This window comes from Eleutherodactylus coqui, chromosome 3 (genome assembly GCF_035609145.1).
Source record: "Eleutherodactylus coqui strain aEleCoq1 chromosome 3, aEleCoq1.hap1, whole genome shotgun sequence".
Classification (NCBI taxonomy): Eukaryota; Metazoa; Chordata; class Amphibia; order Anura; family Eleutherodactylidae; genus Eleutherodactylus; species Eleutherodactylus coqui.
The window spans coordinates 273972520-273999355 of NC_089839.1; the positions used below are offsets into that span (position 1 = coordinate 273972520).

A 26836-nucleotide genomic window follows, 5' to 3' on the forward strand; every position below is an offset into this window, starting at 1 on the left:
TGCTTTTTTTTTGTTGACGGACTGTCATGCTTTGTTGTTCCTCTGGGGGCAGTAGTTATAAATCAGATTTAAAAATTGCAGCCAGGGAGATCATCTGTGCTGATGAGGTTCACTGTTTATGAAAGAGGTAATTACTTAAATGAATTCTCATTTTCTTTTGCCATATTAATTATTATAATAGATTTACCGTCACTCTCATCTGTCACGATCACTTTGCATTCAAAAATGATAAATTAACCAACATGCATAATCATTATTTAATTCTTTTGTGGGCTCCTTTTAATTATCACCATCATAAATAATTTAAAAACACTTTGTCCCAAGATTTTCACATAATTCAGCACATGTGAAACTGAAAATTGTGTGAACTGAGAAAAAAAATGTTTTAGGTCTTACTTCGTGAAAACTGACTTCAGAAGTGTCAATGAGACAAACGTGTTACAGTAGCTCACCTTCTGCGTATATAATGTGGCACCTGAATTACCTGAAGCCTATCGGAGACTGTGGCAATTTTATGTTCACTGAAGTGCATGTATTTGGGGCTGGCAATCATTTTTACAATCGGGTTTAGTTACATTTTTTGCAGTGCTTGTCTTCTGCAGCTTTACACGGGCCGATAGTCACCCAAATAATCACTCAATTGAGTGATTGTCAGCCCGCGTACATATGGCCCCCGGACATCATAGAAGGTGGTTCTGATTCTGGAGCCTGCTTTGTTCACCAGAGGAGAATGCAGACAAAAAAAATGCTTTCCCTCTGATGGATATGGCCCATTCAAGTATTATATGGACGGCCAATTATTTGAACTGCCAGTATGCAATTCTACATTTATATGGGGTTTGTCCCTAGCCGATAACTAGCTAATCGGTGCAGACTCAACCTCTGGAACCCCACCGATCACGAGAAGAAGGGTCCCAAAGATCCTCTCATGAACAGAGCAAGGGTCACTCATGCACGCCGCCGGTCCATTCATTTCAATGGGACTACTAGAGGTAGGTAGGATCAAGGGACAGTCCAGCTGTGCCATTGAAATTAATGGAACGATAATGCGCTTGTTTGACTATTGCTCCATTCATGCAAAGGACTCTTAGGACCCCTGTTCTCGTGATTGGTGGGTCTTGTAGCGGTTGAACCGCCACTGGTCAGCTGGTTTGTTGTTGTTAGCTGTTTAGTCGTTCACAACCCTCGGTGACATTAATGGCTCCCTCCCTCCATGTTTTTGGTCAGCTCGTAATCCCCTATCTTGTGAATAGCAGGTAACACGTATTGGTATGACAATCCCTTTAGCAGTTCATTGGTAAGGGTTTTTAAAGCAAGACTCGTCAACTTCAATATGAGTATAACTTGTTCTGATGAGACTCAGCCTCTTAATGTTTATTTTATTTATACTTTTATAGCATGGACTATATGGATCTCCATCCCACCAGTCTTCTTCATTGTCCACTGTTAGGCCGCTCTCACACACAGTACTTTTTACCATGATTAGCATGGCGTCCTTAGCACTGAGCTAACCGCGGTATAACTCTTCCATTGATTTTAATAGGGGTTCTCAGACATGCTCTCGAATACAGTGTATGGAATGCCGCGAGTTTCGAGTGTGGTCTGTTCTATTTTTCAGCGTTTTTGTATTTTTTAACGCACCCCCATCACAATGATGGGGCGCGTTAAAAAACCCTATCAAATGCTGTGATACGCGTTCAAAAATTCAGCTCGAAATCGCAGTAAAATGACGCTGTTCTGAGTAGGGTTAACCTGAACGCATGTGTGAGAGCGGCCTTAGTGTTAGCATCTTTTTGTGGATCCTTATACTTGTGATGTTAATTAAGACTCTAAAATAAATATTAAATTTGCAAGTAATTGGCAAACCTATAAAGTGTGCGCCGTCCATTTCTGAGTAGTCGTAGTATCAGTGATTCTGGACACTAGAACCCTTGGACCCTGCACCATCTACATTATATATAACAGTGTATGTTACCATCCCCTTGTTTGGTGAAGTAGCATATATTAGACACAATCCATGATGTAGGCCATTTCTTCACTTTGTTCGTTATATATTTGCAATATCACACTGAATCAAGAAAAATGTATCTGGGATGGCTTGCATCTTCATGGAAGGATTAGCAAGCTGTCAAGATTCTTCAGCCACATGTCCGACATACTCTATTATGTTCTCTTTCTAAAATTGCCAATTAATTCATCTGTGGATTACAGTATTCCACTCATATTTAAAGAATCTGAACCTTAACTCTATCAGACACGCTTCTTAATGTATTTCTTGCCATCGCTGTGGATAATTTGGCTAATGCACAAGAGCTGACCAAGGTAAGTGCTCATTCAAAGTCACAGACCCTTCAATGACCAGATAACTGAAAAACATACTGAAAATCGGTGTTCAGTGAGATGAGCTTAAAAGGTTATCCAGCATTAAAAGAATATTTTATACAACAGCTGAGAGTGGTAGAAGAAATAAAAAGCAGGCACACCCACCTTACCCCCTCAATACCTACCATCTAATTGTTTATGCATCGTGCAGCTAGTACATAAATACAATATATGTCCTTAACTTTAGTGGTAAATCTCACTGGATAGTGCTCTGCTACTGAAGAGCTTTGCAAATGGGAAGATGCAACAATCCCTCTACAGCGCCACCTATTAGAAGGTAGCATTCCTGCAAGTCAATACTAGACCTTTTAATAAGCCTTGTAACAATGACTGGGAATCATGAGCCAAACCCAGAGTCTTCTCCGGAAGGGAAAAATGACCATGCACAGACAACAGTTTTGAAGTGATTGCCCCTCATCAGTGTGCTGCAGGCTTGGCTAGTGAGAAGCTTATAGACGTGAGTTGGGAAGGGTATCATTTCTCCTTGGGAGGAGAAAATTTTGGCTCTGGCCCATAATTCCCAGTCATTGTTACAAGACTTGTTAATAGGTCTGACATTGACTTGCAGGAATGCTGCCTTCTAATAGGTGGTGCTGTAGAGGCATTGTTCCATCTTCCCATTTGCATATTTCCCAGAGGATCATAGGTAGTCCTTTAAGTCTCCTAACACCTTCTAAGTGCTCTCCCTAAGGAGAAACGATGCCCTTCCAAATTTTTGAATTTGAAAGATTTCTTTATATGCTTGGTATCAGGCTTTTTGGGTCACAAGATGGGTAAAAAGTAAACAATTTGAATTTTAGGAGAATTTACCGTTCGATTGGATGAGTACTAATTTGTTATGATTCTCCATAGGATGAGCAAGAAGAAGAGGAGGCGTTTAACCAGAAACATGCCCTTCAAAAAGCCAAGGAGGTCAGCCCTATGTCTGCACCTAATGCATCATCTGTTGAGTGAGTTAGTTATAAACCGCATATGTTGTTTTTAACGTTGCCTTTTAATATTGTGCATAATAATACCCCTGAATGCCCAGGTTTTTTGTAATACACAAGTATTCTTTGTGCCGTCTGTACCCTCCATACTATATTCTTTGTGGCCACAGAGAACATCCATTTAACCCACCAGAGGTTTAACTTGAAGCTCCTGTGACCCAATGTGAAATCTGTACTCAGGCCTCCAGTTACCATGTTGTATTTATAATATTGGTTTCTTCTTGTGGCAAAGTAGACTTTGTGCCCATTCAGACAGCTGAGCCTTGGTTCGACTGCTAACATAGCACTTCCTATAGCTTTGCTCTTGAATCTCATATGGACATTTTGAATGCAACCTTAACTCTGTAAGACATTCTTAGAGTTATTTCACCAGCTGAGAGAATCTTATTGCTTGCACTTTTTTGAAGGTTGCCATCAGCAAAGTGACCTGGAATGATTAGAATCACAATATTTTCTACACTATCTCTAAATGTTAAAAATTGGCTGCCATCAAACTGCACTTTTGTCTCAAGTCACGTAAGCATGGCACACATCCAATAGCAGAGATCCATTTACTTATTAATGTGAAAGCCTATTCAGGAGATTTTTTTTTGCAGAAGTCCTGAAATACTCTATGTTATGCTACCAAAGGTCGTTTAGTGGCATGACACACTTTCTCCAAAGTTCTACTATACACCTTGAATACGTGCGAGGTATAACATAAAACAGCTGTTAGGAAAATTAGTTTTGGAACCTGTTTCTGCTGATGATTGCACACTAAATGGGTTGCTTGGTTTAGCAAATTCAGTTTCAAATTATTATAGCATTCTGAGTTGATAGAGGAGAGTCCCTCATTCAAAGCCTTCATAAATTAACCAGAGCAGCTCAAAGGAGCATCTCTCCTTCTATATCTCTCTGGACAACCCAATATGTCTGTGCAGCACATTGCTTTCAATGGGCACAATGTATTACTTCATCTCCTCTGTGGTGGCGCTACAAGAGAATTAAAGGGTTCTCAAGGACTTTTACTACTGTTGACCTATTCAACGGATAAGTCATCAATAGCTGATTGGTTTGGATCCTCAAATTGGGTTCCTTGCCTATCAGCTGATCCCTGGGCCAGCTGTCAATGTGGACAGTGCTGGAAGCAGATAGCACGGTCAACATTGCAATGGTCCACTATGGTAATACAGGCACAGCACCCAATGGGAGCCACCTTCTGGGTCACTTCAGTGTGGACCACATTGTTTGCTTCCAGCACTGTTCGCACTGTTAGTGGACCCAGGGATCAGATGATTGCCTAAAAATGTCAAACAGCGGGAATCCCAAGAGGCAAATTCCCACAATCAATTTTGGATGAGCTATCCTAGGGATAGGTCATCAATAGTAAAAGTCCCGGAGAACCTTCTTAAAGGGGTTTTCCAGGATTTCTACAAACTTTCACTAATGATGACTTGTCGCATAGGTCATCAATTGTTGTTCGGCAAGAATCTGTCACTCGCAATGCTCATCGATCAGCTCATCACTGGGCCCGCTGTCATTGCAGACAGTGCTGGAAGCAGATAAGGCTGTCCATATTGCAGTGATCAGGTTTGGAATTCAATTAAAACTTCTGGACAACCCCTTTATACACTTGCTGTTGAGGCCTTAATATGTGAGCCTTACAAATCTTTCATGTATAGTCATAAAGAGATTTTCTCTTGGATTTGTACAGAATCTGATAATCAAAAAAAGTGCTGGGCTCAATCAAATGCTGTATTATGGAGATACATAGGGGAAAATATCTCTAAAATATGGAGAAGAATAGTCTATATAGCTCCCTATGGCTCTGCTATGTGCATGAGGTCATGATATTAGTAAAGACTAGGGGTAGCTATAGGGGTTGCAAAGGTATCAATCAGTCCCTCATGCCTGATGGAGCACAAAAAAACCAGTATCAAAAATGAGACGTGCCAAGAGAGCAGCTTCAAGTTACATTTTGATATGCCAAAATACAGATACTGGTTCCTGGAAATGGGGCATCAAATAGATCTGTCTTCATGTTCACTCCTTATAAACCTCTCATATCACAAGATGATGTGTGAATCACCCTGTTTTTTATGCTGGAAGAATATGAGGGAGGAAAGCACAAAGCTTTATGCTTCTGATGTGAAGAATAAGAATCTGCTAATGTTAGACATAGGGTGGTTCCGTAAAGCTAATAGTTATAGCATGAAATGTTTTCAGCTATAATGAGACTTAGTAACAGAACACAACTGCCATGGTGTTGACAGCGCCATGACTTTCAGGTTCTCTGCCTAGTCCGGGTGACGTCAGCATGCCACCCCAGACCATGTGATGCATTGGACGGTACATGTGCGCTGTCATTCAGTGCTGGACACTGAAGGAGTAACATCTCCCTCTGTTGCCAGAGCTGATAGGCTGTCTGTAACCCGAGTTAGCCTATCAGTTGCAATTGTGAAGTATATAAATCGTCCCTTCAGTTCTAAGAGCATCGGTTATACTGTTTGTGAACTGGCAACATGCTGTGCCAGAGTTTTCTCTATTGTAGTTCTCAATCATTTTAGTTTTCAGAAGAAGTGTTTCATTCAGCTTAGTACTTTTAATGTTTAATGTAATTCTCACCAGTTTGTCTGTGACTGGTTTCTGGTCACTTTCCCATAGTGGGGTCGCCCTTTTCAGGGCGGGTGCTACCAATTTCTTTCTGGCAAACTACTTTGTATAGCTCCCCGTACCTAGCCATACTTTAGTCTAATATTCTTAGTTCAAAAAAACATGTCATCTGCTATCGGTTCGACCATAACTTGTCACTTTCCGGTTGTGCAAACTAGTCATACCAGACGTGACAACAACAAAATCATGGAAATCCCCAAATGATTCAAATACAAGTATGTAATAAGCCATCATGTTACAGATGTATATTTTTGTATTTTATGGAAAATTGCTCTAGTAAATTCTCAGAACTCCAGATTAGTTGCACTTTGTTTACAGCAAACTCAAAGATATAAATCGTTATATGGACAAGAATTCTATAGACTTCCCCTTATATAGTGAATGCTTGATGACTGAATGAACCCCGTGGAATAGTTCAGTCAGAATGATGAGTCATGTAATGACATAGAACTTATTAGTAACATTAGTAATTACTGGTTTGACAGCATGTATTAACTCAACATTACGAGAATAACATAATGCTTGGTTTAAATACGTAGCAACTAACCAGTAATTGAAAAAGTAAAACCCTGAAATCCAAATCTAAAATTACTCACCTACCTTATATATTAGCCGACACATTTATTAGATTATGTCCAAATATTTAACGTAACATACTAGTGTAACATAAAATGAACCTCCTCTTTTGATACAACAGGAGATAGGTTTGTAATCTTTGTGTGAATACTTAGAACCAATCTCTGATAACTCTCTGAATGGTTCCTTAATTTTCCAACTAGGAAGGACCGCAGAAAACGGCATGCAATGTCTATTTGGGAGCAACGTACAAGCCAGCTAAGGAGGCATATACAGATATCCAGTCAGGAAGCCCTTCAGAATGAAGAACTAGCAGCTCTGAACCCGCATTCTAGTATATATCGTAAGGCTAAAGCTTTAGAGGGTCTAGAAGCAGAAAAAGTAGATGGACAAAAAGAAAACCCGGGAATCCATGCCAGTGAGGGTCACATTAATGGTGAAGAAAGCCCTTCTCACAGAAATCTCAGGGAACACTGGAGACAAAAATCTAAGCATGGGAATGTTGAAGACGCAGAACAGAATGGTACGACTCCTGAAGATGTTATGAAGAGGAGGCAGAGCCAGAGAAGGAGCCGCCACAAGAAAGTTAGAACTGAAGGTCGAGAAACGTCCAGCACACCTAACAGCACCACAGCTAGCCAAGAGGGTGGTCTTAACAAAGATAATGTAGGGGATGGACAAATACATACTGAGGAAAAAAGCAATGGGGAAGCGAAAGAATTATTAGGATCTGAAGAGGAACAACCCAACAGCTGTACAAGACACTGTGAAGAGAGGTACACCGTAATTATATTCAGTTTGGTTTTGGATAGTTGATGGACTTTAGAGAGATTTCACTCATAAGCAATTCAATAAGATACATGGTATTGATATTTATGAGGTCTGACATATACATAATTTAGGTTGGCTTTACATGGGACAATTATTGTTCAAGCAAGCGCTTGAAAGAGCCAATGTAAGCGATGGCCGTTCCATGCAAATACAGCCACTCGTTTCAGCTCACCTAAAAATAGTTGCTGGTCTTTTGACAACTAGCCAATACCTTTGCAGACAGATGTGCGCTTCAGGGACCATTAAATTGTACAAGTGAAAAATAATCACTTAGTGTAAAAAAACCACATAAACAGTTGTTTGTTCGCTTTAGCAACTATTTCGAGCAACGGTCCACTCAATTGTTGTCCGGTGTAAAGCTACCCTCGGATTCATGTTTAATTGTTTAAAGGGCTTGTCACACTTATAGCTGTTCTCGGAGAGCTCCGTACATTGCACTGTGGCCCAGGTTTCTACTGCAAGCTGAGTCCCATCCACTTCAAATGGATTCAGCCTGCAGTACCAACCTGGGCCACTGTGCAATGTATAGAGTTGTCTAAAAACTGCAAGAAATGGAACAACCACATAAAAAATAATTTCCACAATAATACGTGATGACATATCGCTAGGTTATATCATCACTTACTGACTAGTGTGGGTCTGAACTCCAATGATGCAATTATGACCATAAAAGAGCAGTTCTATGTTCATACAGTGAGCAAGTATGACGCCCCTTACGGACGTCACCAACAAGTCAAACAAAGTCATATTATATATTCACAATGAACCCACATATACATGTATTATATCACCAAAACCAGGGAAACATAAAAGGGGACAAAGGCGGTAATACAATTTAGGAGAAGGAACAGTATCCCTACCCAACTTTGACTTGGGAGACCCTGCCTGAAAGCAGGGTGATCGTCCCAGGAGGGACAGCCCCACATCTCAAACCTAGGGGAACTACCCTGTCCCTATATGAATGATAGGGAAGCGAAAAAGAGAACATTAAACACTGAGGTATTTCCGACAGATGGTGCCTAAGGGGGCCTCTGCAGTGACCATTAACATTGAGGGATTTCTGACAGACAACACCTAAGATGCCTTTGGCATTGGCAGGAAAGATGCACTCATCGGTGCCCAGTGCCGAATGGCAGGGATTATGTCCCAAAGGCGCTATCACATAAACCAGGGCTGATGTTGTGACGCCACCCAGACTCCACTCCCTGCTTGTGGATGGCAAACCACAACAAACAGCAGCTTTAGTTGAACATTGTTGCTTCCTCACAGATTTCCCTTGCACAGTAACGTTCCTGGCCAAACGCTGTGCGGGAAAATACAACAGAGACCCATTCATATCAGCTGGAGAGTGTACCTCTGTGATATTAAAGGTATGGCATATCCTAGTGCCATGAAAATATTGGTTGGGAAAACCACTTTAATACATTTTAGTAAATAGATATTTTATGAGGACCTGTCACAACCTCTGACAAGAAGAACGGGATACACGCCTTTACAGCTGACTTCCCACTGATTCCTTCATCGTTTTTATTTTTGTTTCAGCCGACCCTTCCCTTAATTTAGCAGCAATAGTTCATGTTACTATTGGAGCCTAATGCTGCTTTACTATTAAAAGGGTAATCACCACTGCCTAGTGTCAGTGGCTGCAGTGACGTTTGATTGACACTAAGCAGTGGAGACTGCCCATTTGACTGTGGACTAATGCCAGGGTCCAAATATAGTGAGAGCCGTTGCAGACAAACCTGGAGAGGTGCTTAAAAAAAGATTAAAAACAGCAATGGAATCAGTGAGGAAGTAGCTGTAGAAGTATTCAGCCCGTTCTGGTTGTCAGAGGACGTGACAGGTCCTCTTTAACAAATCCAAGAAACTGTCTTGGTTCTTGTAGGAAGTATTTTAGATATAAAGCAATACCTGCTGCTCGACAAATGTAGATATTACCTTTACTATCGTTGCTAGTTTTTAAGTTATGACTATTTATTGTGAAATAATGTAATGGGAATATGAGAAAGTGGAACTTTAAATGACAACATATATAAGATATTCGTGTAAGCCAAGGGTGGCAAAGGTTGCTTTTGAGGATGCAATGACACCTCTGGAGGATATTTTAGTCACTTAGTATCTCCCTTACAATCAGTATTGGCAAGACTGTAAGGTGAAACATGGTAACCCCAAACTCTGGACTCTTATGGTCATCTTATAAATGCAGTTATTTAAAGTGTGACTGTTTCCTGAGAGCGACATTCTAAAATTCCACTAACCTAGATATTTTAAATGTTAGTAATATTTACAAAGGTCTTACAAAGGCTTTTCCAGGACTACTAAACCAATGACCTATCCTCAGTAGTGATAGTGAACTTTTAAAAAGTTCGGTTCAGCCAGTTCGCCAAACATTTTCAAAAAGTTTGGTCCGGTCTATATTAGTTTAAATTGAAGTAAAAGTTCACCAAAACCATTAAAACGGATGTATATCATTGTCTGAAAGCCATGTTATATACAACTTTTATGGCTTTTAGTGTTATACACCAAGGTTCAGGACTAGTGCTGAGCAAACCATACCTGTAGAACTCTGTTTTGGGAAGAACTTTGCTAAAAGCTCATTTCAAGTTCATACCAAACCGAACATCTAGCAAAGTTCAACCCAAAACAGAGTTCTACTGGTTCAGCTTGCTCAACACTAATCCTTTGGATAGGCTGTCAATATTAGATTGATGAAGGTCCAACTCTTGGAGTCCTAGCCAATTAGCTAATTGTAGGGGCTGTGGCGATTCAGCAAGACATCAACACCTCTAAACATTTGGAAGTGACTGTGTCTTGTATTGCAGCTCAGTCCCATTAAAGTAAATGATACTGAGATGTAGTGTGCAGAGCCACTACCAAAAGTACGGAGCTGTGTCTGTTAAACATTAAAGAGGATGTAGCACTTGCTACATCACTGCAGCTCTTTCAGTCAGTTGATCTGCAGGGGTTCCTAGATTTTGACTTTACAGATTTGTTATTGATAGGCAATCCATACAAAATTTGTAGTCCCAGAAAACCTCTTTAAGTAGTGCCACCATCCTAGTTCTCTCTTGACCTACTGATGTTGGCTATCTTTGAATTACCTGCTTAAATGCACTGATCTAACACCTTGCATTAGCCCAATACACTCTTGCATTATTGTGTCTTTCCATCACATCAACGTCTTTCACCCATCAGTATTCTCACCATTATTTTCTCTTTTTGCTACTTCACACCATTTGTTTGGTGTGGAAGAAATGACAGGACAGTGGGATGTGAGGGCACTGGTCCCAACACTGCTCCTTTGCAGGAAATAAGCCATGAGAAGAATGGCAGCCCCCCAGATATGGATTGCAGTGAACAGGCCTTACTAGGCAGTCTGCGAAGTCAAGAGGAAAGTCCCAATCCCACCAGCTGTAGCTTGGCCGATGTGTCTAGCAGCACTGAGAGAATCACAGAGAGCACCGTGATCACCATACCAGATGCTGGGATGCCTTCCGACTGCACCGTGGTACAGAGTGAGGATTCGTCTAGCTGTCTGTGTTGTCCGATTACATTTTTACTCCATTTAGTCATGAATATGCTCTCTGCTGATCTGTCTACATTTAATATTATCTCCCAGACATTCAATATTAATGTTTTTCTTGCTACAGTGAATGAAGGAAGAGACGGAGAAGTTACTCTTGTAGCTCGAGATCAAGAAAAGGATGAAGAGGAACTCGAGGATGGAGAAGAGAGGACAATGAAGAGGAAAGAAAAAATTTTAGAGTCTCCCAAAGCCATCGTTCCATACAGTTCAATGCTTATCTTCAGCTCTACAAACCCGTACGTCACTATCTTACATTTGGTATTTTCTTAAAGGTGTTGTCTGGGACCCTTGGGACTTTTCCTATTGATGACCAATCACTGATCAGCTGTGGTCAGGATCCCAGCTAATCTGCTGACTTCCAGGCCCACTGGCAGTAAGGACAGTCTTGAAAGCAGATAGGGCTGTCCATTTTGCAATGGCCTGGTTTAGTACTGCAGGCCCGCTCTCTTTGGATGCAATGGGAGGTGTGCCTGTAGTACCAAACCAGGCCACTGCCATGTTGACAGCACTATCTGTTTCCACTGCTACCCACACTGAAAGTAGGCCTAGGAGTCAGCTGATCAGTAGGGAACCAGAGCAGCAGACCCTGCTGATCGACTATTGATGTCTTATCTTGAGGGTAGATCACGAGTGGTAAAAGTCCCTAGAGTCCCAGACAACCACTTTAATAAGCTGTACTTGGTGGTGGTACTGGTGGTGTAGTGGGTCAAATTTCTCAATGTATGTATTGACATACTACCACAACTGCACATCAATTTTCTCATCTCCAAACACCTATTTTTATCTCTAGGATAAGAAAAGTATGCCATTATATTGTGAACTTGCGATATTTTGAGATGAGCATCTTACTCGTGATTGCCGCTAGCAGTATAGCTTTAGCAGCTGAAGACCCCGTGTTGACCAACTCTGATCACAACAAGGTCAGTTGCATTGATTACTAGAGATGAGCGAGTATACTCGCTAAGGCACATTACTCGAGCGAGTAGTGCCTTAGCCGATTATCTCCCCGCTCGTCTCTAAAGATTCGGGGGCCGGCGCGGGTGACAGGTGAGTTACGGCGGGGAGCTGGGGGGGGGGGGGGGGAGGGAGAGAGAGATCTCCCCGCCGTTCCTCCCCGCTCTCCCCCGCCGACCCCCGAATCTTTAGAGACCAGCGGGGAGATACTCGGCTAAGGCATTACTCGCTCGAGTAATGTGCCTTAGCGAGTATACTCGCTCATCTCTATTGATTACATATCTTTTTAGTTCTGAATATTTCAATGTTGCTCATGTTTACTATTATTTTCATACAGGTTCTTCGCTACTTTGATTATGTTTTCACTGGAGTCTTCACTTTTGAGATGGTTATAAAAGTAAGAAACTTGCAAGTACTTTTCACATAAATATCACCCATCTCATAAATGTAAAAAAAAATTGTCAATGCATTTTTGCAATACAATCTATATAAATTATCTATTCAAGATATTGACCATTAGATAGTAGATCAATAAGTGCTAATTTAAATATTTGCTCAATGTTTCTCTTATAACGGGCAGGTTTTTGCAATTTCCTAGTGTTCATACTTAATTTGTAGTACTAATCAAAGTATTATGGGCTGCAAAGCAAGATGCAAGAATACATACTGATGTATTTTCTGCTGCTTATATAGTGCAAATATTCATGAGAACTAAGACAAGCAGGCAGCCACATAGGGCACCATTGGAGAAGAAGGTACAATTTGTGTATTAAAAGCAAAACCATGATATGCTGTGTCTCAGCTGCTGATAATACTGCAGGCACTGGAGTATTATGGGCATTGTTAGGGACACTGCACTTAAAAGGCTTGTTGATGACTAGAAAAACATGGCTAATTTCTTCCAGACATTACCCTACGCTTGTCTATGAGTTGTTTAGTGCTTCAGCTCGGTTCCATTGAAATGATTGAGGCAGAGCTGCAGTGACACAGACAAGCTGTGGACAAAAAAGAAGGCTGAGAGGAGACTTAATAGCTGTCTACAAATATCTGAAGGGCTGTCACAGTGCAGAGCGATCAGCCCTATTCTCATTTGTACAAGGAAAGACAAGAAGCAATGGGATGAAACTGAAAGGGAGGGGACACAAATTAGATATTAGACAGTGAGGGTGATGAATGAGTGGAACAGGTTACCACGGGAGGTGGTGAGTTCTGCTTCAATGGAAGTCTTCAAACAGAAGCTGGACAGACATCTGTCTGGGATGATTTAGTGAATCCTGCACTGAGCAGGGGGTTGGACCCGATGACCCTGGAGGTCCCTTCCAACTTTCCCATTCCATAATTCAATGACAAGTGTGGCACTGTTTTTGTAGAAAGCTGGCAAGTTTTTGTAATCCTAGACAAGCTTTTTAACATAGAGCATTTTTGTAAAGTTTGAAAAAAAGGACATAAGCCCACCCCTTTTAAGTCTATTAACCTGTAATTTTGATCCAGAGAAAGCCTCCTTCCCCCCAAAAAAGAGAAAAAGCCAATTTTCCTCATTTTAGAGAAAGAATTCCTTCCAGACTTCAAATCTGTCGATCAGAATTCTGGCAACTCCCTGAATCGATGGCCTTCTCCAGTCCCATTGTTGCAGTCACAGTCCTTGGTATAAATAGATCCTGGGAGAGATCTCTGCATTGACGCCTGATATATTTATATACCGTTATTAGGTCGTCCCTCAGCCAAGTTTTCTCTAAACTAAATAACCCCAATTTTGACAATTTTTCTGGGTGTTGTAGTCCATAAATTCCATTTATTATTTTAGTTGCCTCTTTAAACCGGCCAAGCTCTGATATGTCCTCCTTGTGCACTAATGCCCAAATCAGTACACAATATTCCTTGTGCAGTTTAGTTAGCAATTGTCACATAGGAATAGACTTGAATTGTGTGACCAGTGCACAAAGGAGCATATTTAGTTAGATTGGCATTTCATATGCTCGACTAGTTAAACTTTGCTCCAAGCTCAGAGTGACAAATGTATTAAGAGACTTAGGTCTCTTCATATATTCGTCTCATCTGTTGGCACCTCCATGCGCTAGATGGAAACTTACGCCAGCTCCCACTGAACTGGCATCGGTTTCTTCTAGAATGCACACCAGTGTTTGGCGTATGTCTTAGCAAATGTGATAAGCCGCACATGACGAAATTCGTTTTAATAGGCTGTATCCACTTTTTCAAAAAAGTGGTGGGGCCGGGTGTAAAAGCCCTAAAAGTCACAATTTTGGCATGTGCATCAAAATTGTGAGTTTTGTACACCAGAAAACTAGCTGGCAGGCATACCTGTATCACACAGTTTAGAAAAAGTGTTTTATTGTATTGTATAAGACAATAGGACTGAGCTTGCAGTACCATCCCTAACACTGTGCGCAGAACTCTGCTAATCCTAGCGCACAGCGCTTGTGACCAAAAGCTGAACAGGGAAGGTACCAGGCATCAGACTCTCAAAGAATCTGTATGAATGTCATATACTTAGTAGAGGTCATCAGTATTATAGTCCTGGAAAATCCCTTTAAGTAAAAAATACTAATGTGTAGTCCAATGTTTCCCAACCCCAGTCCTCATGGACCCCCAACAGGTCATGTTTTAGGATAACCCATAGTAAGAACACCTGTGGCAATAACAATAATTACATCACCAGTGTAATACTGAGGAATCCAGAAGACATGACCCATTGGTGTGCCTTGAGGACTGGAGTTGGGAAACACTGGTGTAGTCACTAATGGTGATTCCCATATACAATAGTCCCATGAACAGAATACCATTATTTCATGTAATGGCTATTATAACATTTTTATACATTTACCATTTACCTTCTCTATAGATGATAGATCAAGGTTTAATCCTACATGATGGCTCGTACTTCCGTGACCTCTGGAATATCTTGGATTTTGTGGTAGTAGTTGGGGCCCTGGTGGCTTTTGCCTTGGCGTAAGTACTTAAACCCACCACCAAGTGTTGTCATTCTAGATCTTAAATGCCCTTGCGGCAATCTTTAACTCTGAGCAATTCTCATCTAGTGCCTTCTCTCACTTTCTATCTCCCATTTGTCCTCTTTTTCTTGGAACATACAGGAATGTCTTGGGGTAAATATAAGCTTGTCTTGTGAAGAATTAACCCATTTATGTCAACATACAACATTGTAGAACGAGCATCGTCAGGTGGCGTGTTTCTGTTATGATGTCATTGTAAACCCTTGGAAGCACCAATGCCAAAAACTATTTGATGGTTTAAAGTAGAACAAAGTCTACAGACTTTTGTGTATTATATCAACTATTAGCACATTGAGTGCTGCCCATCTGGCCTGTGTAACAAGGGGAATGTAGACTATGTCATTGCATTGTGTCTGATGTAGATGTTTCTGGCAGTCATCACGTCATGTGAGAGGAAAATTAATTTCTTTCTTGTCTTTCCATTGTTTATAATTTACTTGCGGTGCATCTCCTAGGACTAACAAAGGCCGGGACATCAAAACAATTAAGTCTTTGCGTGTTCTGCGAGTGCTGCGTCCGCTCAAAACCATAAAACGTCTCCCAAAGCTGAAGGTAACAAGAAAGAGAGAGTATCAACAAAAGGATTTGAGGAATTACTTATCAAAGTCTTGCAGCTTCAAAGTCAGGCCAGAGCTTATGCCCTAGGATAGATTCTTTTAAATGGGGATCTTCTCCAGTGATACATGTGCCACAATAGCTGTGCTTGAACTGGAAAGCGGGATACTCTAAATCTAGTATGTACTGAGTCGTTTCATTAGGACTGGTATAGATGACCCTTTTTCGTTATATGAAGTTGGAACTGATGTGCAGTATACTGTATATTGAATATAGCAGCATGGGATGTCATACAAACTTGGGAAAAAGTGAAAAGGAAGAGAACCCAGTGAATAATTTACCCATTCCCTCTCTGTGAAACTTGGAACATTAAATTGTAGCAGACATTGAACCAAAGTGGAAAATGTTATTTAAAGGGATTCTAAACCTAAAATATGGGATCTTAAGTTGCTACAACTAAATGCAATCTCTTGTCTGTAAGTAGCCATTCATTCCCGGGCAGGAAGAGGTAGCCTACTGCACGTCAAAAAAGATCTGTTGCCTTCTATAAGGCTGGTTTCACATCTGCACTAGATCCTCCAGTTGGAGGTTCCATCACAGATCCAGCTCAAAACACCGTCCAAACTGACCTTATTATAGTCAATTAGGTCCATTCGGCACTGTTCGTTTCTATCCTGAGACGGAGCCCTTCACCCATGGGGATTTCCCTTTCCTGCTCCCTGAATGGAGCAGGAAAGTAGAACCTTGGGCACGGGTGTCAATGATTTATCCACCCTTCGTAATCTGCCTCCAACTTTATAATAGAGGTGTTAATGCAAGGGTGCTTTTAAGCCACAGATTGTTGGCCACAGATTCCCAACAGGTCTTTACAATGATGAACGTCCCTATGCTTTTACACGGGAACGATCATCACTAGTGAATGGTGGCGGATCAGGCCGGGGATTGTTCCACCCACCGGCATGCATACTCAGTAAACAGGCAGTCTTTCAAAGATGAATAACTGCCTGTTCACACGGGCCGATCCGTTGTCCTATGTTTAGTCAATGCCTGCATTTAGACGGAACGATAATCATTCAGATTCTCGCTGATCGCTGGAATCTGAATGATATATCAGCCAGTGTGAAAGTGATCTAATCCTGCCCTGTCTGTGATGTCAGGGCTCCTTCACACGGGTGTAGTTTTTTCATCAGTATTTTGTGAGCCAAAACCAGAAGTAGAATGTACAAAGAGAAGGTATAATGGAAAAATTTGTATTTCTTCCGTATTTTGGACCCACTCCTGGTCTCGGCTCACAAAATATTGATGAGAAATACTGACGCGTGAAGGAACCCTAAATGAGAGAACTACTGAGCCTCCCCATATACAGTGCAAAGCGATAACTACAGAACAGGAATTGTCGGCCTATTGTAATGACTTAGTGACCAGTGTGCAAACGGGAAGATTTCAGGATTTTTGTTTTTTTTGCATAGTGACATGGGAATTTAGGAAGGCCTCCAGTTTTTAAAGAAAAAAATGAATTAAACAGTAAATTGTTTTCTGATAGATTATCTTTATAGACTATGTATACTTTTGGGAAACACTTTTTCACTTCAATGCATGTATTTTGGGCTGATAATCATTTTTGCAATTGGGTTTCATTTAACATTTTACACTGTCTTCTGCAGCCTCTACTTATCACTGTATGTAGACACTGTAGTCTAAGTCTCAATAGATCTGCCAGCATGCTGGACTGATGGCTTCAGTAACTTTAGGGCTTTTTCTACACAGGTGAGAAAATCATATGAGTTCTGTGGATTTGCACGATGCACAGAACTCCCAAGTTGTATTAATGCATTTAATGGGTTAATTTACCCCGGTGTTTAATGGGTTAATTTACACAGGCATTTTTCCATGGCAGTCCATGGCAGCATACGATGTATATAAAAGTCAAAATTTTATTCCTCCATACTACAGAAAAGTGGCGATGTTTCGACCAAAAGTTGGTCTTTATCAAACTCAGTGTAAACAGGAGTCGTTCAACCACTGAATGACTGCCTGTTCATTGTGAATGGAGGCGGCTACTAGAAGTGATCTGCGGCGCACTTTGCCTCCATTCACTGGAAGACTATCACTGCTATCAACGTTAGTCATTGGGACGGCTGTTGGACACTTATGTGCCTACCAGTTTTCCAATGTAAAGGTGCCTTTATTTTCCTCTGCTGTCTCTTTTGAACTATTTTATCAGCTAATTTATGAGCTTAGCAAAGTTAATCTTCATGGTACAAGCCGTCAGTCCAGCCTGACTGATAGATCTCCGATTGAGACGTATGGTCCTTTTATATAGGTGGATAATCTATCTGTGCTAATGACCACTGACCGACATGCTTTACCTCCATATACACAGCCAGATTATCTGCTCTATGGGGACGACTGACCATTAACACGATTGTTCTTGCCCATACAGCTGTCATTGATTGGCCGTATGTCCCAGGGAGATGTACAATCAAGCAGCAAGAACTTCTATGCTCACGTAAATGAGCCAATTCGCCAACGAATGAGTGTTTGGTCCCTTTAACCTGTCGAGTGAACAAACCCAATCATTAGCCCATGTAAAAGGACTATTAGACTGCAGTGTCTATATACAATGATATGTAGAAGCTGCAGAACACAAACCATGGAACACTTTTAATTAAATCCCATTGCAAAAATGATTGCCAGCCCAAAATACTTGCATTTAAGTGAAAGGAAAAAAAATTACCCCTCTAAAGGTATCCTTAGCCTTTAAGAGCAGTACTAGCAGATCTTTGTATCAACTGCACCCTTATATCACTCTACTCTAAATGCCCCAAGTCATGTAACCTAATTTTATATGCCAATTAGATATGTTGAGCATAAGACAATGTTGCCATACTCCAAAGTCATGGTCCCTGCGATAGAGCAGCCATATTGATTCACAATTGTCGCACAGTATTAACAGATCCTGATATAGTAAACGAAAGGATAATTGGAGCATAGAAAACATGACAGATAGTGGACAAGTCAATGGCTTATATTTGTATATTAGCACACAACTGTATGTAACAGCGGGTAATAATACCTGCTCTTTAGTGGTGCTTCATATGCGTTTTCCTTTACCATTGCATGAGAAAACTGAATTTGTGATCTTCTCCCCAGGCAGTATTTGATTGTGTGGTTAACTCTTTGAAGAATGTCTTTAATATCCTCATCGTGTACAAACTCTTCATGTTTATATTCGCCGTCATCGCTGTTCAACTCTTCAAGGGCAAGTTCTTCTATTGCACAGACAGCTCAAAGGATACAGAGAAAGAATGCATGTACGTCTTGAGAATTAATGTGTCTCTAGGGATATGTTCCTCCTCCTCAATGCAACCAGAAATGCACAAGGAAACTCATGTACATAATTCTCACATCAATGGATCATTCTATTACTGTCTGTCTACTGCACATGACAAGGGCAGACCATAGGCGGCATTCATGTTGCAAAGTTAATCACAGGAGTGAGGCCGAAAATTATGTTTTTATACTCATAAGTAACACAAATCGATATAACCTTAGGGAAATCAAGCTTGTAGATGCCAACCAATAGGTAACCTGGTGTAGAAACTGTACAAAGTAGTTAAAAATATAGATGACCTCATGGTCTGAATTTGATTTACAACATATACAGGCTGGTGTGGAAAAAATGCTACAGAATACCTTCAAAAATAGAAGTGTTAGGGTGGCTTCACATTGGCATTCGAGCCTCCGGTCGGAGGTCCCATCACAAATGTGGCTGAAAATACCAGAAGAAAGAGTATTGCATGTAGCACTTTTTCTTCCATCCAAAAGTCAGACAGCTGGACGGAAAATGGACAGACCCAATTATAGTCATTGGGATCTACTCATCGCTATTGGGTTCCGTCCAGACCCAGAGCCATTTGGCCGAGAAGCTTCCCCTTTCCTGCTCCCCGAAGCAGGAAAGCAAAATCCCCAGCGCAGATATTTATTTTTGTCAATTAACAAAATTCAAAGTGAATGAACAAAAGAGAAATTTAAAATTAAATCGGTATTTGGTGTGACCGCCCTTTGCCTTCAAAACAGCATCAGCTCTTTTATACAGCAGGACAATAACCCCAAACATCCAAGCAATGTCATTAAGAACTATCTTCAGCGTAAGGGAGTCCAGGAAGTGATGATATGACCCACAGAGCCCTGATCTCAACATCATCCAGTCTGTCTGAAATTACATGAAGACACAGAAAGATCTGAGCAAAACTACTACATCCACAGAAGATCTGTGGTTAGTTCTCCAAGGTGTTTGGAACCACTTCCCTGCCGAGTAGACAAAAACCACGTAAGTATACCTAGAATTTATGTTGTTTTGAAGACAAAGGGCGATCACACCAAATATGGGTTTGTTTTAGATTTCTCTTCTTCTCACTCATTTTGCATTTTGTTGATTTACAAAGCTAAACTACTAAAACACTCCTATATTAGAAAGCATTTTTACTTTGCAGCATTTTTTCTACACCTGCCCAAAACTTTGGCACAATATTGTATATATTTCTAACCTATTAGCATGAGGGCTAATGTCCATGGGAAAGCCACATGCATGGACCTTATATCACAGCACATGAAGTCCCATGGCACTCTGTGTGCCATCATATTGCGCCTTCTTGAGGCAAAGTATTTTCTCCCAGATGAAATACAGCACCAGCCGATCATCTAGTGGAAGCCTCGGAATTTTCTCCGATGTTGGGGGTGATAGATTGGGCTCTTGAATTTTGAATTTCAACTGCCCAATCTTTTTGTTCTAGGGCAGATAAGACGGCAACAGAAAAGTCTGACAGTTACTGTTCACTCTCGCTACATTTTCCATACATGCAGTTTTGCCCAAGAGTACATGGGTGTGAGAGTGCAGGCAAGATAGCTGTAGGCTGAACAAGTGGCCAACAATGATCTAATGTATATGGCCACCCAAAGAGCTGTAACATACGAGCAAAGTGGCTTTAGCTAAAAGACAGTTCAGAATCTGGAGATGGTAGTGTTTTAGAAAGAAGCCTGGAAGTGATTGTAGTCAGTGGCAGAAAGTCATATTAGTCAATAATAAGATGTTGGGTCTTCAGGCAGGAACTTACGGCATTCTTAGAGAACAGTGTTACATAGAAAGTTGAAGGGGTATGTAGATAGACTTTGATAACTGCTGTGGGGACTCAGATGAAGACTAGAGATGAGCGAGCACCCAAATGCTCGGGTCTGTGTTATTCGAGTCGAGAGCTCTACTCACGTAACGAACCCCATTGACTACAATGGGAGACTCGAGCATTTTTGTATGTGGAACGCATGGTCCCGAGCTTTTGTTTTGCTTTTTCCCTGGTCTCTCTCTCTCTCTCTCTCTCTCTCTCTCGGCAGGGAGGGGCCAAAAGCTGGGGCGGGGTCGAACGTGATTTGATGCTCGTTCGAGTAACGAGTACCATCGAGTACGCTAATACTCAAACGAGCATCAAGCTCGCCAGAGTTTGTTCGCTCAACTCTGATGAAGACCAATTCTCTATATGATATATATGCAATACACATCAACAGTTTGCATTTTTTATCTTTCAGAGGAAGTTACATAGACCATGAGAAAAACAAAATGGAAGTAAAACGGAGGGAATGGAAGAGACATGATTTCCACTATGACAACATCATATGGGCACTGCTTACACTCTTCACAGTGTCTACAGGGGAGGGATGGCCTCAGTGAGTAATTTTCATACAAAGTCTGAATATTTCACGGAAATGAGAAACCACATTTCCATGGGACATGTTTTCTTCTTCTTGTCACTAGAGTTCTGCAACATTCTGTGGATGTTACGGAAGAGGATCGGGGCCCAAGTCGGGGCAACCGGATGGAGATGTCCATTTTCTATGTTGTCTACTTTGTAGTCTTCCCCTTCTTTTTCGTCAATATATTTGTGGCTCTTATTATCATCACCTTTCAGGAACAAGGAGATAAGATGATGGAGGAATGCCGGCTTGAAAAGAATGAGGTGAGGCTTATCTAAAGGGTTTTATCAGCCCATGACATTTTATAGCTGTCTGCTATAATGTAGTTAAATGTTTGGAAATTTCCTTTAAATTATTATATTTCTAAAAATACAGTGGAGTTCAGGGACTAGAATACTAATCCTTCCTTCTAATTAATGTAATCTCATCATTCAAATAGAACTCAAACCCCATAGTACTAAAACATAGGAAGTTTTAAAGTCTGAGAAGTTGAACTATAAAAGCTTCTTTATCTCTACAAAAGTTATTCCCATTTGGCTTCTATATTAACAGGGTTGTTTAACAAATGAGTATTAAAGGGGTTGTCCAGAATCATGTCTGCTTTCTTTCAAAACTCTATTGAGATGAATAGGGCCGAGCTGCCATACCACTGACAACCTATAGTTGTGTAACACCATTTTTGGAAGCTTGCAGCCATGTTTTTCTAATCCTGGACAACTCCTTTAATTTATACTGTTAGATTAGTTAAAACAGAACAATTTTGCAATTGGAATAATGAAAAAAATGCTACTGTGTTTATATATTAAAGAGAGTCTGTCAACTACTTTAAGTCATGTAAGCTTAGCTTATGGACTCAAAGCAGCCGACATGCTGAGTTCGGGGATGCAAGTTTTATACTTACCTTCTCTACCGTTCTCTCGATGTCCGCTGTCATACCCACTGCTGAACTCTTCTAGCAGACTAGTTACTTAGGCATTGTAAGAAAAGGAGACAGCCCTAGGGTATACTTGGCTAAACAAACAATTACCAAGAAAATTGCCAGAGGCAAGAGAATAGCCTAATGGTTATGCCCTCCCAAACACAAACTAATAAATTGTAACTTTATTAACATATATGCACTCAAAAAAATGACAAAGGCACTTTAAAAGAAAGGAGTAGGTGGCTGAACTAGATCTGAAGTATGTCTTCAAAGGAACTGAATGGGTGTATGTTAGTATGTTTGAACTGAGTGTATGTTAGCTAGGCGAGCTGAAAAGGTATGATACAAGATTTGTGTTTGGGAGGGTATGACGATTGGGCTATTCTCTGGCCTCTGGCAATTTTCTTGGTAATAGTTAATTACGCATTCAGTGGTGGGTTTGAGATCTGACAGTGATGGAATTGTAGGGAAGGTAAGTGTGAAAGCCCATAAGCTTTGTTTATAGGGCCCTTAGCGGACAGATTCTGCCATTGTGTTCTTTTGATTCATTCTTATAACATCTAGCCATGTTAAGTCTTCATTGTTTTTTCTTTATGGAAGTATGAAAAGCTTTTGCCTATTTTAGAAGTACTTTGCAGGAAAAGACAAAGATGGGTCATACAGATAAATGCTTATTTGCTTATTAACCCTTTCCAATTCAATTTGTATCCTGGGTTTCCAAAGGGCTTACTCTTTGTCTGCCGTTATACAATGGTGCTCTATGCTGGCTAAAGCCAGTACTGCGTGAGGTGACACATTGGATAGGCTCTGACAGCAGAGCGGCTGGCAATATACAGTAAGAGAACCCCCGACAGATGTCTTCCAAGATCAGAGCTGTACAGCCTTAAATCACAATGTCTTCACACGTCAGACAGTGGATTGGAAAGGGTTAATGTTGAATAAGACTTCAGTATCTGAGGGATGGATTAATTCTGAACAGCGCCACCTATTGCAATGGTAGCTACCTTATGAGTCAATATCCAACCTTTTAACAGACCTTTCAACATGACTAGGCAGTATAAGCCAAACCAAAATATCCATGTGTGTGCAGCATTTTGAGAATTATTATCCTTCATCAGTGTGCAGTAAGTTTCCGATTGGCTGGGTGAGAAACACTCAATATGAATTCAAGGGGGTGAATGGAAAGCAACACAAGGATGTACGGAGTCTTGCATCAGACGTGCAATGCTTCCTGGGAAAAAAGCCATGCAAATGAGTGATGCAATAATCTTACACAGCGCCACCAACTGGAATGGTTGCTATTCATTTGCATTCCATTTTCCCAGAAAGCATTGCCGTTATAAGACTCCCTACACCCTTGTGGTGCTCTCCACATAGAGATACTTTACCCACTCAGTATCTAGACAACATAGTTTATAAAACCACCTTGGTTGTTTTCATTGGTCTTTGGTCAAGTTGAATAATAGATATTTAAATAATATTCGCAGGTTTGACTGCCCAAAGGTTTTCGGTTGGTACAAGTATATACAGCTAACAGGTGCAGGGCATTATGGATATGACAGATGCTATTCAAGTCATATTGTAGTGATACTGATGAAGGAGGCTGTTAAAAAAAAAATTCAATGAGTACATTCATTACTTTCTGCATGCTGAGAAATGTGTAACCTTGTTTCGTAGAGAGCCTGCATAGACTTTGCTATAAGTGCCAAGCCTCTCACCCGCTACATGCCACAGAATCGCCATACCTTCCAGTATCGTGTGTGGCATTTTGTTGTCTCCCCATCATTTGAATACACCATCATGGCTATGATTGCCCTAAACACTGTGGTGCTCATGATGAAGGTAAGAGTTGGTTATTTTGTGATCTCACACTTTTGATGACATTTCCAGTGAGCCCTGACATAGTAGTAATGGGAAATTCATTATTTATTACTTTTGTCTATACCTGACTTTAGATTGGCATATGCTGTTTGAATGCTGCAAATATTGCTACTAATTGATGTGTTTCATTGGGCACAACCAATCCTTTCCAAGATCCACAAATCTTGATTTTGAATACCAATCTAATCGAAGCCAATTTGTTATTTAACCCTTTACTCTTATGATAATCCCATAGGATTTAGTGCAGTCCAATGAAGAACCCCATAGGTGTCAGCAACCCGATAGCAACCATAGCAGGTGCTATAGACCAGCAGCTAGGGTAGGCTTTAGTCAAGGTGTATTTAGTAATCATATTGGATGTTGAAAGGCAAGAGTGGACCGCCGCCTGCTAAATCCCCATTTCAAGTGTATTTTTTCAATTCGTCTCATAATGATAAAGGTCTATCAAAAATTTGCTAGCTATTTCTGACAGACTTCTGTCTGACTTACCACTGTGTGTAGATAAATGGGAAACGGATTAAGGCATTTATGTTGAAAAGTCTACCTGGTATCAAGCCTTTTTGGCAGCTAGTAAATATTCCCGCTGCTCGGCTCATCCAGAGTCTACACGAAAACATTTATATAGATGGTACTTCACTCGACTTTCATTTATTTCCCGGAGTTTGTCCAACTTCTCTTGGCGTTGCAACTCAGAGGTAGGCAAAGTAACATATTTTCGGAGGCTGTTCTGTGTTGGCTAGACATTACTAGAACAACTTTTAGGCTATCGGTGCCGCTGGCTTTGTAGTTACTCAGTCTTGGTCTAGGAGAATTCCCCAATTCAGATTAATTTATTTTATATTTTTATAATAGCTAAATCATTAATAGCCCAAAATTCGAATTCAAGTATTGTCCCTTCTATTACTAGAACTAATCAATCGTCTTAGCTATAGCTGCTCATTGGATGGTGTGCCAGGGAAATTATAAGTCCTGTATTTCTAGATGGGAAATCTGGATTTCTAGTGTCCCCCAGTATTCTTACTGCATATTATTGTTAGGTAAGTTGTTTTTTTTTTTCCTTTTTTTTGTCTCTATGGGACTGGAATGCATTTTTTGAACTGGCATTCACCAATATGTTTTCTAGAGTTTGTGCCGGTCCAATTCCATCTGTTTTCCGTTCTTTTTTTCCTAGTTTCCTTTTTTTGCCTTTATCTCTGAACAGTATCCTATATATTTTTATTGAATACGTACAAGTATATTTATTCTCTTATTGTGCTTCTGTTTGAATCTGATTTATAGCTTGATTAATCTGAAACAATTTTTTATCACGCAGGTTTTGCCAAGAAGGGTTGATATTTCAACTTTTCCTATCTGTCTCATTTGATGTAACTTTATACTATTGGTTTTGTAATTGGATTAGAATGTTTAATAGAGATGAGCGAGCCTACTCGGTAAGGTAGTTAGTAACTGCTTAGTGATCCGAGCAGGCTCGGGTGGGCTGCAAGGGTGGGCGAGGGGGGGGGGGGGAGTGGAGCGGAGCGGGGGGTGAGCAGGAGAGAGAGATCTCTCTCACTCTTCCTCCCGCTCCGCCCCCCCCCCCCCCCCGCAGCCCGCCTGAGCCTGCTCGGATCACTAAGCAGTTATTTGAGAAGAGCGTTGCTCGCTTGAGTAACTGCCTTACCGAGTAGGCTCGCTCATCTCTAATGTTTAATTAAAGGGAGCCTTACACATACCTGAAGCACCATAAACTTACTTATAGTCCTGTTCGGCGAGGTGACAATGACCCGGGTGCTGTATTTTTCATACTCGCCCGGGTTTGCACGCTGGCAAAAATCTGACTCTTTTTAGAATTCTGTGTGCATGGTCTCCCAAAGACTGGTATGAAACAGCGTGCACACGGGACTCTGAAAAGTATAGCAGGGCGGAGCTCCCACTTCCCACAGTGAGTGCTGGAATCATGGAGGTTCAAAGTTTGTATGGAGCGGGATTGATGCCAATGCTTACAATGCAGATGTTGGCTGCCCACAACAGCCATGATCAGTACTCACAACTGTTAACTTTTTAAACACTCTTCTATGAGTTTGAGGGTCCCGAATGGCCCTCCCACGATGAGATCGCAGGGTGCTGTTCAGTTCCTATAGCAGCTAGGGGCCTTCTGAAAGTCCCCAGGGCTGTCAATGCAGATTGCCTATGAAGCTATGGCCTGTAGTATGGCTTGATGGACTGCCTCTCACATCACAGTATAATGCAATACTATGGTATTACGTAATAATACAGGAGCGATCAAACAATGGGGACTAAAAAAAAAAAAATGTAAAAGTGAGTTGAAAAAAGTTTTATTAATTATTAAAAGAAAGGTAGTAAAAAAACGTTACCCTTATTCATATATATATAAAAAAAAAAACTAAAAAAAAACATATTTGGTACCACCGCATCTGTAAAAGTCCAATCTATCTAATTAACAAATTATTTATTCTGTAAAATGATATCCATAGAAACTACAGGACGTCCCGCAAAAAGTGAGCCCTCGCACAACTATGTCAGCAGAAAAATTAAAAAAATGATGGCTGTCAGAAAATGGCGGCAGGAAATAATTTTATTTTTCTCCAAAGATATTTTATTTTTTGCAAGTAGTAGAGCAAAAAAACAACAGTATTAACTTGTATCATCGTAATCATACTGACCCATTGAATGAAGCAATCATGTCATTTTAGTAGCAGTGTTTACGCCGTATAAACCAGACCTCCACCCCCCA

General features: G+C 40.8%; 1 protein-coding gene across 1 annotated transcript in view; it reads left to right on the forward strand.

Annotated features, from left to right (window-relative positions):
* The window catches only part of CACNA1E (calcium voltage-gated channel subunit alpha1 E), a 427487-nt gene that overhangs the window by 340056 nt on the left and 60595 nt on the right, over window positions 1–26836 (forward strand). The window contains exons 17-30 of the mRNA XM_066597440.1: window positions 2255–2322; window positions 3235–3332; window positions 6803–7375; window positions 10683–10945; window positions 11081–11252; window positions 11807–11936; window positions 12308–12367; window positions 14831–14937; window positions 15081–15092; window positions 15455–15551; window positions 18708–18868; window positions 21138–21275; window positions 21364–21565; window positions 23899–24063. Of these exons, the coding sequence (XP_066453537.1) occupies window positions 2255–2322; window positions 3235–3332; window positions 6803–7375; window positions 10683–10945; window positions 11081–11252; window positions 11807–11936; window positions 12308–12367; window positions 14831–14937; window positions 15081–15092; window positions 15455–15551; window positions 18708–18868; window positions 21138–21275; window positions 21364–21565; window positions 23899–24063 (2246 nt within the window). The remainder of the gene's footprint in view (window positions 1–2254; window positions 2323–3234; window positions 3333–6802; window positions 7376–10682; window positions 10946–11080; window positions 11253–11806; window positions 11937–12307; window positions 12368–14830; window positions 14938–15080; window positions 15093–15454; window positions 15552–18707; window positions 18869–21137; window positions 21276–21363; window positions 21566–23898; window positions 24064–26836) is intronic.